Source organism: Lissotriton vulgaris, chromosome 10 (genome assembly GCF_964263255.1).
Source record: "Lissotriton vulgaris chromosome 10, aLisVul1.2, whole genome shotgun sequence".
NCBI lineage: Eukaryota > Metazoa > Chordata > Amphibia > Caudata > Salamandridae > Lissotriton > Lissotriton vulgaris.
In genome coordinates, this window is record NC_141698.1 from 316,387,342 (window position 1) to 316,399,903 (window position 12,562).

General features: G+C 44.4%; 1 protein-coding gene across 1 annotated transcript in view; it reads right to left on the bottom strand.

Annotated features, from left to right (window-relative positions):
• Positions 1-12,562, bottom strand: part of OBSCN (obscurin, cytoskeletal calmodulin and titin-interacting RhoGEF) — a 1,012,031-nt gene that overhangs the window by 768,818 nt on the left and 230,651 nt on the right. The window contains exon 15 of the mRNA XM_086941076.1: positions 4,889-5,164. Within this exon, the coding sequence (XP_086797202.1) occupies positions 4,889-5,164 (276 nt within the window). The remainder of the gene's footprint in view (positions 1-4,888; positions 5,165-12,562) is intronic.

The window sequence follows — 12,562 nt, forward strand, 5'->3', positions numbered from 1 at the left end:
AATCTTCCTAGTGAGAGTCCACCACTACATTTCAAGTTCTCGTGGAAACCAGCTGCTATAATGAAAGCATTACAGTCAAAGATCACAAGTGTGGTATCAAGGCCATTAAACCTCACAAATGTTGAAATAAGTTATTAGAAAATTCCTTCAGCTTTGCATAAGTTAGGAATTCTTCCACCTTTTTCTATTGGGTCTACTCTAAACAAAACATGAAATGCCTGAGAATGTGTCCAAGACTTGGTCTCTGTCAACTACAGGCCACTAGTGTAACAGTATGCCTACTGTCTGACAGAAGTTCACAAAGAATGCCAAACCACACCATCCCTAGAGACTTCAGACGTAACCTTCCTGCAAGTCATGGCTCAGCTGTTTCAGTCTGTATTGCACAGCTTCTGGAAAAGGACTCAAAGCAACCAAAGTGAAACTGCCATTCATATTTTTCTTCAGCCCACTGAGAGCATACAGCATCGGGCAATGGGTCAGCCCGCTTCAGTTATTGGATGAAAAGAGGCTTTCTGCCCTTTCACAAGGAGAATCCACACACAAAGTACTTCCCTTTAGTGCCAGGGACTACTATGACAATGTGTGCTTTTGAGGTCAAAAAATATTTTTGGTTTAGCTTTTTTTGGGGGGGGGGGGGGTTAGATTGATGAGGGCCCAACAACTTGCCAAATACAAAAGTTTTGCAAAAAAGAACATGACAAAACAAAACAATCATTCGCAAAATCGAAAGGCTGGCAGCCAATGCCAGACTTACTGGTTTTGCCAGTGCTTGTTCAGTCTTTCCATCATGTTCATATGTTGACTTGAGTCATCTACTGACAGTGAATAAGCACAGGAAGAGGGGCTGTGTATATTTCTTTGCGTGTGAATTTTCACAGCCCTATATGGTAACAACACTGGGTGTAATTTCTTACTGCCAGCTTTGAAAGCAGAGTTGTATACAACATCCAACCTCAACTATACACCTGGTGCAAACACTGATGCGACCATCATTTACAACATGTCTTTAACTGAAAACAAGTGTGCCCGACTCTTATAATCTTGACGGTCCGTCTTGCCCCCTTCACTGCCCCCAAACTCCACGCCCCCTGTGGGGTTCCTCAGGGTTCCTCGCTGTCTCCCCTTTTGTTCAATCTGTATCTGGTCCCTTTGATTCAGTCCCTGAAAGCGTTCAAGGCCGTCACATTCAATTATGCAAACGTCCTTCAACTTATTTTCACAATAGACAACTCCCCTGAATCCATCAGGGAGTTTCAGGGCACCATGCTGCACATCCGTCATTGGATGGATTCCAATCACCTAAAATTGAACCCCGGTAAGACCGAGTTAGTCTTTAACGGCAAGAGTCAAATATTCTGGGGCCCACACTATTGGCCTCCGGAACTTGCCCCCCCCCTACTCCCTCCACCTCGGTAAAAAGCCTGGGGGTGGTCATCGACAAGGATTTGTCATTGAAAACCCAAGTAGGCACGGTGGTATCCTCCTGTTTTTACCAGCTCCGCAGGATTAAGAAAATCAGTTGGATGTTAACCCATTCGGCCTTGATCCAGGTGGTGATAGCCTTAGTACTGTCACACCTGGATTATGCCAACTCCATCTACTTGGGACTTCCTCTTTTACTCAGCAAACATCTCCAACTGGTGCAGAATCAAGCAGCCAGATTGATCCACCAGCAACCTCGTTGGCAATCAGCAAGGTCCCTATTAAAAAAACTTCATTGGCTCCCTATTTCCCAACGAGTAGAATTTAAAACAGCATGTATCATTTTCAAATCTCTTCATGCCTGCAGTCCCCAATTCATTAACATTCTTCTGCCTAGATACATCCCTTCTCGCAACCTCAGGTCTGCCAATCTCCATCTTTTGGCCACCCCCTCTTTCAGGCTCCAACGCCAGGGAGGACGCAGGTTGCGAATCTTGCCTCCATATTCTGGAATTCCCTCCCTCTGGAAATCCGCTCCTGCACTAACCTACTAATGTTCAGGAAACAGCTTAAGACCTGGCTTTTCACTGAGGCCCAGGCATAATCCTCCATTCACCTGGGTATTTGCTAGTCAGCGCCATGAAACCTCTGGGTGAACGTGCGCTATGTAAAAGATTATTAACATAACATAACATAATATGGCAGCCGGGTCTGGTGGTTTAGTGAACTAATTCATCCACTGTAGGGGCCTGTGTTCGATCTCATGGTCACAGGTTCAAATCCCGACAGGTACACTCAGCCTTTCATCCATCTGAGGTCAATAAAATGAGTTCCACTGAGTTGGGTAACAATAAACGTCTAATATTCAGCATCAAGACACCCTTGGGAGACCGTGCGCTTTACAAATACACGTTATGCTATCTGTAAAAAGAGGGGTGTCTCAAGCACTCCAAAGATTAGGGAGTAGATTAACGAGGTGAAAAAAATCTATAACCTTGAAATATTGAGTGTAAATATGAAGAAGGCTCAGGTTTGGGGCCAGATGACTGAATGGCTGGGCATACATACTTAGGTTTCCGATCCAAAGATTACACCAGTGTCAAAGTCGGCTTTCCATGCTGGATAAGAAGCTGCTCTGTTTTTATTGTGAAAGATGCAGAACTCAATCTTAACACCACTAGTGTGGATACAGACTGCCCACCGAGTTTTGGCATAGTTAGCAATGTTGGTCTCCGAAATGTAGAGGTGATGAGAACAAACAAAATGATATTACCCCCACTGATCAATTGCTCAAGTCAGTGTAAAGTTTTTAACCCTTGGCGTACATTCAGACAACAAAGTTTCAAGTCCACACTGCACTTCTGCAAGTACTAGTCAACTCTCTACAAGTTCTCCTCACACCAGGAACATGCTGGGATTCTCCTCATGGAAAGTATCTTCTCCTGCAGGACCAGGCACACTCCTCCTCCCTCTCAGCAACCAGGCAATTTTCTAGGCACTTAAAGCAGACCTTCCTCTCTTCCAGCAAAGAATGCAAACTTTATGTGATGTCCTCTCACCTCTGAAAGACTGGCAGTAAGATAGACACCATTCCTGGCTACACAGCAGATCTTCAAGGACTCTATAGAGGACTCACTTTCTTGGTCAAGTAGAACAAAGTGGAGTGGCACATTCCTGTCCTTTCCTAGCACTGGCGCACGATGTGCTGCCTTGCACCAACGCAGGCACACTTGCATCATGGTGCAAGGGTGCCTGCATTGTAGGCAGGATTGTTTTTGTGCAGGAAAGGAACTTTCCTGTACAAAAACAATTCTCATTGGCATCTTTCTCATTCTATGTGTGCTGCAGAATGCAGAACACGTAGAAAGAGGAAAAAACAAGGAAAAATAAAGATATTTCTCCTCGTTATGCTTTTTCTCGCGAGGCGTAGTATTTTTACCCATTCCCAGGTCTATCACTAATGGTAAATTGGGTAACGCAACAAAATCTATGGGTGGATGCGTGGTAACACCCACGCTCTACCCATGAAACACCTTCCTAGGGCAGAGTAATGCAAGGCAGCGATTTGTGCTGCCTTGCTTTACTCCAGATTTAACAAGACATACAGGGCCATGTAAGGTGGCCTTGCATGGCTTGATAAATCTCACTTAGGGTTTCTGTCACACTTGCATTCCTTTGTGTGGTGCAAGGGCAATTCAAAACCATTATACTTCTGGCCCGTAATTACTTGAACAATAGAAACTTCAGTCCCACCATTCTCCCATACCACTCACAACATTGTATTTCTCAGGAAGAACTGATAAGCAACATTTTGCTAACAATGTCCTCATTGAATTTCTATGTGAAGGCCTGTCACTGTACTCCCTCACTTTAGTGTCTTGGTATCCACCCTCCAACTGCAAGAATTCAGACAATATACTTTCACTGTTTGGAGAAGCTGTTCTCAACCTCTGACTTTTATCATGCTAGACCACTGGCATTCAAAATGGATTCCACTCGCTCTTGGTATAAGACTCATACCACACACAGAGTCCTACTACCATACATGTACCACACATTCTATGCACACACAGACTCTACACGCATGCTCAGGGTTTCCATGCACGTTTCTAGGGGGTCCACATAAAGCAAAATTTTGCATGAGAAATGTCATTATACTACAGTCTTTATGACACAGAGCAAAATGTCTGGTCACACTAAAAATTCACAAAACTTGGTACACTACCATAAACAACTTCTGTGATACATCTAAGGCATGGACGATTGTTTTAGGCACAATATGCAAGCACAATTTGTGTGCCACTGAGGGCACAAAACAGGTTCAGGATAGCCCATAACCAGGGACAGGCATATGTATCAGACATATGCTGGATCATTGTGAAGCTCATACCAAACTAATTTCAAGATTATCACTTTCACATGTACTCAGGACAGGGATACATGCCCATTTACAATGGAGGTGACATTTCCATCCCAGCGGTGCTGCACAATTCACAAAGGCTCTAAGTAAAGAGTTGTGTGAAGTCCTATTTCAAAACCTGTGGTCATCTAAGCTTGGAATAGCCATTCCCTAATAAAGTGACGGAAGAGCTGAAGATGGAGGAAGCATTAAGCTACAGTCAATAGCAAATGTTGTAGGTTCCTATAGGTATGGCCACCACAACGTTTCTCAGTGGTTTGTGCAAACAAATTAAAGTCTAAGTACGAACCCATCCTGCACACACACCAGGGCACTACATTATATGACAAGACATCAGCCGAGTCTGGACACAGGCTAACATTAAAAGGAACAAATGCTAGAAAACTATAAATAGGTTATGAATTTGTTCAAACACCTTAATCAAGGGGGTTTCCATTGAATTTTTAAGTATATACTCAAACCCACATCATAGCTCTCTGAATATGAACCTAGAGTAGGAAAACAATTACTCAATGAAATATTACAGGTAGATATTTGACTGACCAGTAACTTGAACTTTGAAGTTGAGTTTCTGCCCAGCAGCTTCACAGATGTAATCCCCGGCATCTTTCTTCTCCACCTGCTCCACAACCAGCCTTCGAGATTTACCATCAGACTCCACCTTAATCTTCTTGCTGGCGGTGAGTTGTTTCCCATCCTTGTACCATTTAACCTCAGTCTTGGCTTGCGATACTTCACAGCTCATGGTGGCAGTCTGCGTCAGGATAGCCTTCACCTCCTTCTGGACTTTATCCTGGTTCACAAACACTACTTCAGGTTCTGAAAATAAAAGGATAGACAATGGGATAGATTTATTTAATTTAATTTGATTTGGTGCAGTGTAAGATAACCTCTTAACACATCCAGTCACATGGCAGTGCTGTGGGGACCTATTGCCCCCGATTACAAGTGAGGAGAAACGTTGACTCAGTTGTCTTATTAGCCAAAACATCGGGAGTGCCTACAGATAATTCAGTTTGCCAGGTTTAGTGAGAGCTACACAGGAAAATACATTTATTCATGTGGAGCTGAAGTAAAGCTCCTGACTTTCCCTGATGTGAGAAAGTCGTTTTTATTCACAATAGCCACTTAGCTAGAAAAAAAGGCAAACTGGGTACTCATATATGAGAATGCTGTGCCCTGTAAGGGGCTTTGTGTATTCCACTATTTGGGTGCACAGAGGGTTCTCTGGCAACCTTAGTCATATAGTTTATTTCACTTTATGAAGTCTTGCATTTAACTGCCATATCCCCGATCCTGCCATAACAAGGGAAGCAGCATAAAACAAAAGATGTGTGTCTCTTTCAAACTTTGTTGAGGGCAGTGATCACTCCTTACACATGGCTTTGCCACTACCTTCCATAAACAAAATCCTAGTTTTGACTGTGCAGTCTTGCTGTTTGCCCCCCTGATTTAATAATAGTGGGGTTGTGATCTATAGCCAGTGCCTGGGCCTTAAACTGCAAATACAGAAGAATGGCCAGCTACTCTCAAAATGTGGGGTCATTGGTTCAATGAGAGTGGATCTCTGAGCTGCAATCAGGGTATTCTAACAAAAAATATTTTAAAAAATATTGTGAGACAAAATATTGAGGGACAGAATACAGAACCTAAAAATATATATTTTTAAGTCTTTTATGTTTGTGATAAATATAGTTACATATATTATAGTTTAACGGTTAAGTTTATGTGTAATGGTTGTGTTATAAGATGTTATTTTATTGATAAGTGTGTTTAATTATATTTTAGTGCATTTTTTATTTTGTTAATATATATGACTTTTTTATGTCCTTTTTTTAGCGAGTTGTGGAGTTTGTAGGGGAATAGTGTGGGAATGTTTTTTTACATTTTTTAATTGATTATACATTTATTTTTATGAGTTTTAATATGTTAATTTGTAAACTGATAATGTAAATACCTTTTACCTATTTGATAATTTAAAAAAAGGGGTAATATTTTTTGGGGGTAATTGGTTATTTACATAATTGATTTTATCAATCATTTAATAGTTTTTAATAATTTGGATAGCTATTATTTTTTATTTACTTTTTTATAACATAAGTCACTTTATAGTGATTATTTTTTAAATAATATGTATTGTTTTTGTGTGCAATTTAATTGTTTTGGTTTTGGGGTTGTTGGAATTTTAGGGTAATAGATGGGAATTAAATCTTTTTATTTACATTTTTTAATTCCTATGATTTTTAAAATATAATACTATGTATAATTTTATATCTCGATTTCATGTTTTTAATTTTTAATATTTATATACATTTTACAGTATTAAAAATGTTGGGCATTGACAGTCGTCTTATGCCCACTATGCCATCACGGATTGTGTCCCCCTCCAGGGCACAAAGCAAATTCTGGTTTACGTACTACCGGGATAAGGAAACAGCCATTACAGCATGGTAATCGTCATGCGCCTTATGACAGCAGCAGGAGGAATTTTAAGGGCTCAGGACTAGGAAAATGGGGTTGCTGCAGGGGGGGGTCAGGGACAGGAAAAGGGGGCAGCGGCAGGGGACAGTTTAAGGGCTCAAGGCTAGGAAAATGGGGTTGCTGAAGGGGGCGGTTTGAGGGCTTAGGGACAGAAAAAGGGCACAGCGCCGGGCAGGGGGACTGTGAATGACTCAAGGAGCAATGGTGGACTAATGGACCTAGTAGTGGAGGTAAGGGCCCACCCGAGGCCAGACTGGAAACAAAGTCCCGCTTACGGCTGGCCTCCGGAGAGTTTCGTCTTCGACTCCATCCATCACAGCCTCCACCTGTAAGCAGGGCCCTGCGACATGCAACCAGGGAAAGAGGCTGTGTGTATTGACTCTAAAATGCTCTCGTGCACACCAGGGAGAACATTAGTGCCTAGAGAAATACCTTGAGAGTAAAATGGTGCACAACTGTTGGTTAAAGACAACCTGTCTAGGATCGTGCGTGAGGGCTACATATGATGGGCTTAAAAAAGGTACCACTTTCAGCTTATCCAGCTGGAGTGCCAGCCTTGCGACATGCCACCTCCTTGGAGGATATGCAGGCAGAAAGTGTGCACAGGCCCATGACAGCAGCCCCATCCCTGTTGTGACCACCCCTACAGAGCTACAAAACAAACAACATGCCCCATCCAACGGGTGCAGGTAAGTAAACACAGCCGGAGTCTATCAATCATGATTGTGCACACTTGTGTGTGTCTTTACTATGTATATATTTTCACTAACCATGACTTTACAACAACTTTTTTGTAGTAAAGGAATGTGTGGTAAAGCCATATACATGGTAAAATTGTTCACTGTCTATGCATGCCGTGTAATGATGCATGCGTGGTATTGACAGCGAAGTATAGGCATGCGTAAATGTTGCGTGCGTTGTTCCATCATACATCCCAAGGGAAAGGCCTAAGTCTTGGACAAATGCTGGATTAGTCTGTAGCTAGTATATAGCAAAAGTGAGATTACCAGTTTTATATGCAGTCAGGCACTCAGGAAAGGGGTTCATGCACATTTATCATTGAGGGGACATTTCCATCCCAGCGCTACTGCATAAATTTACAATGGGTCTAGGTAAAGAGTTGTGTAAAGTCCAAATTCTATGTCAGTACCTGGAGCCTCAGATTTTGCTTTCTCTTGAATTTATTTTGCTCAGCAGCCTTAGGAAAACAACATTTTTCATTCACAGACTACAGATCCCGAGAGACTTTGCGATAGATCGACAATACAGCTATAGAGCCAGTCCTATATATCCAACATCAAGCTAAAGCACTTCGTCTTTATTCGCTGCTCAGCAGCCAGATAAGTGTTTTCCTTCATGTTGGATATCTTTGCCTAATTAATACTGTTGTAGTATAATCTGATAGTCTACAAGTGCATACCTGGCAAGGTATCAGATTGCTTATGTGTAACATTTTCATAATTTCAGTGACATTCTATGACTATTGGCCCGATTCTGATGCGATTTGGAAAGCTTCCTGACCAAATGGGTTTGGCAATGGTTTCCGACCGAATCGGATCGGGAGAGTCCAACCGGCCGAGTACCATGCATCCGGAAGCTTGCAGATTCGATTTGGTTGGACTCCCATTGACTTCAATGGAAGCCTTTGTTCCAAACGAATGCATAGGCTCCCATTGAAGAAAGGGGTGTCGGGGGGAAATCTGGTACCCTGTGGCGGGCACCCCCTGATGAGGCCACACTGTGCATGGATGGTAAAGGGGGGACCCATGGGTGCCCCATGGGCCTGATTGGGAAGGCTCTGGGTGCAGGGGGGGCAAAGTCTGATTCTGATTCCAACTTCTGATTTGAGTCGGACGGCATGATTCAGAAAGGCTGTCCAAATCTAGCATCGTACTCGGTCATTCGGAAGCGCGGGCCGTAAAGATGAACAATTCTGCTCCAGACGGCTCTGTCATTCCAAATTAAGTTGGGTTCGGATTGGGATATTCTTATCACCTAACTTGCATTGTACTCGGTAGGTCGAAAACTTTTCATAGTCGGTGGGAAGACACGTTCCCGATTCTATTTGGACAGTTAGGAGGCCCTCCTAACCGCATCAGAATCAGGTCCTCAGCAGCCAGATAGTGTTCTTCCTTCATATTGGATATCTTTGCCTAATTAATCCTGAAGTTTTATATTCTGGTAGTCTACACATGAATAGCTGTCAAGGTTTCAGATTGCTCATGTGTGACATTTTCATAATTTCAGTGTAATTATGAGTGACATTAAACGACTATGAGTGACACTTTCTTGCAAGCAAAATCAAGCAATGAAGATGAGGGGAAAAATTAAATATGACAATTTACACCCATTTTAGGAACAAGAAACTCTTAGAAGAGCTTAAAACTGCTGTAAAGCAACAGAAATGGAAGGGCACTAACTAGTAAAAAGCAGTAACTCACAGCTAATCCTCATGAAATAAAAAATACAGTTTTGTGAATATGAGTGGTTCATTTCAGTTGATAGGTACTGTAAATGGCAATGGTTTCTACATTCCTCTGTGAATGAAATGTGTCCTGACCCTTTGAAACCCGAACTTTTGCCTAAAATACAACACTTTTCAGCTAAGAGCCCATGAATAAGGCCTGCAGACCTTTGCCCCAGAATCTTATCATGCGGGGTGAGATCAGAGTGGCCATTAGACGGCAGTTGGCACCCCATCTGCAGCTAGGTGGGTGAGAGATTGCTTCGCCACCTGGTTTTGTTTGCAGCCCAGCTGCCCTTAAGGTGCCCTGAAAAGCCCAACAACCTACCCTCTGTAAACAGGGTAATGAAGGACGGATGTGTCTTAGTTGGGAGGGACAAGCTGCTGCGAGTCTCTGCTTGGACCTATCCACCCTGTGCCCCACCCTTCTGGGAAGACGTTGTTAGGAGCCAGCCTGTAGATGTGAAATGAGCCACCTGAGTCTGCGAACATAGGGCGGGCATGCTTCCGGTCTACAGCTGAGACCTGCATGTGAGAATCACAGCAGCACCAGCTGACACTTCACTGAACCAGCTCCAAAGTACCACGTCCCAAAAAAAGTCAGCAAAATGCAAGCACTTCAACATGGCCACAAGAAACGGTAATCTGCTCCCATAATTCGCTGCATCATTTGCAAACAAGCAGGCGTGCGACTTGTGCCTATAGGTCAGCTGTGAAGCATGCCTATAATTAAAGTGCAATACAATTAATCATACCACATGGACTGTGCGTGCAAGCACATTAGCACTGCCAACTTTTGAAATCATACCTCAGGGGCTTGGCAGGGCATTACCTGCCTCAATGGCCGGCGAAAGCCAGATTGATACTGACCAGTCTCCTCAACCCGATTTGGACCCCACCTGTGGCACCGCAGGATGCCTGGCGTGACTGAGGCTACATTGCTGCACAGTCAGCAAGGTTTTCTGAACAGCTGCAAACCTTTCTGGCCACCAGTCCATGGTTCAGTCAGCTGCAGGTGGGGTCAGATTCATTGTTGGCGCCGCCTGATCATTTCTTACCGGTCGTGGCAAACTGTACATTAGCCTATGTGATTGGCACCAGTTGAGCAGTCAAACTTTCTTCAACTGCCGCCGTGGGCAGCTGCAGCAGGACCCACCTGCCAATTACTGTGAATCTGAGACTAACTCCTGACCTCACTGGCTGACTATCAGTGTCTGTCTATCTCTAGTAGCCATTGGGCACCCACTGACTCCTCCTGTCCTCAGTGAAATGAATCAGTAATGCTGCAGCCGTGCAGTAAATTGAATCCATCTGTTACATTGTAGCAGTAGCAGCTGCGCTAGAGCTCAGCCAGTCATTAAGCCTGCCAGAAACAGCGCACAGCGCGCAGCAGCCACTCTGATCTTACAGTCAAAAATGGTGCATTCTAGTGCTCACGCCCCTTGACAGCCAGGGAGCCGCTAAATATGCATTTCAGTGCAATGATGTGGACCACCACACTGAAATGCCTTAGTCTAACGCCTGAAGTGTGGCACTTGGCAGGGCTACACCTGGAATTGTTCTTTTCTCTTGCTTAATTAATACTGTTGCTTATATTTTGAGGTAGGGGGATTTTTCTTTCCCCGATAGGTGTTCCCGCCGATGCGGGGTGTGGATTAACCACATCGATGCTTTAGAGTTTCCCCTGCTGTGCTGGACAGCAATAAAAACGGGTGTGGTCATGAGGAGCTCAGCTCGTCATGAGCACAGGAGCACTGTACTGCATGATGAGCTGAGCTCGTCATGAGCATGGAAGGGGTTAATCCCTAGGGGCCCTGTGCAGCTCCCAACGCTAGATGCACAGTGCTGAACAAAGCCATTTGTGTGTTTCAGGCAGCCTCGCTGCGAGACGCACGACCGGTGAAAGGTGAGGCGCGTCTTCACGCGACCTCCTGAAGCAGCTGTTTGCATCGGGTGACCAGCAGGCCCCGGTAGGAGACGTGGAGAGTGTTCGTCTTGACAGAATTGTGCCTCTCCCTCTGAGTATTCCGCACATTCATATGTCTTCCAGGCTGTGACGCGATTTCCCTTCCAATTAACGCTCGCACAGCCCAGGCTTACAGTGTCAGTGTCAAACACTTCTTCAGCAATCTATTTTAGGCTACTGCTAAGTGATTTCTCCTGTGCAGCTTTTCCCGCAGGGCCGTGGTATCTAGACGGCCATGTTAACCCTTCGCCAATTGCAGTGAATCAAGCATTGGTACATCAAAGCCTACCGAGGCTGGTTAGAGAGTATTGGTTTTGAGTTTTTTGTATATTCCTGCCTAGTACCTTTAATTCTCTCCTGATCACCATGGCAGGTGAGTTTGATGAATTCTGGGAGTCTGCTGAGGAGGGGCAAGAGCCCCCTGAGTCACATAAATATTTAGTTAACGGTTAGATGCACTCACTTACCCCCAAGCAGGGGAAAACATGAGGCGTGAGCCTCCTACGGATAACAGGGGGGCCCCTAAGGGTGAAGGCAAGACTAAACTTAATGCCACCATTACACAGGCTGCTACTTCATTGGATGCTTTTGAAAGGCTCTGCCAGACCTACCTGAAGAGGCGCCTGGAGACTCAGGACCTTCAGAATGATTCCTGGCCTGGTTATACCCCCCAAAGACGATTCCTGCTCCCCTCAGGGAACAGATGACAATACAATACAATACCAGAGAAGAGTTAGATAACCCTGATGGGGACTCGGATGACGAACCAGGTCTGAGCAGACCCTGGTGACCGGAGGGTGGTGCCAAGAAACCCAGGCTAGAGAAGAAGGGTGATAAGGACTTTGCAGGATGTCGGGGGACCCAGCAGATATTTACAATCCCAATCAGCGTACTGAGTTACTCAACCAATGTGGTGCGATATGTGGCCAGCGGCATTAGAAAATATATGGACAAGGAAGTCAGGTGATGGCTGAGTGCCCCAGAACTTCCTTAGCTAACAAAGTAGTTCATACCCCAGACATCAACACCAGGATGGCAACTTTTACTATGAAATTGTTAAAGACCCTAAGAAAGGCCTGGACTGCTCCTGGTGATTCAGTCAGGACAAGGTCTTGGGTGTTTTGGGACCTCTGACCAAGATCCTGAATATGGCAGAGGATGCCAAAACGTCTGACAGATTATCGACCCCGCGATTTTGTCAGGTTGGGCTCAGCGAGCCCTATGCAACTGTGCCTTATCTACAAAGCGCAGGCGCTCCTTGTTAATTAAAATTGAGCCCAGATTGGGTGAGTTAGCCTCCACAGGC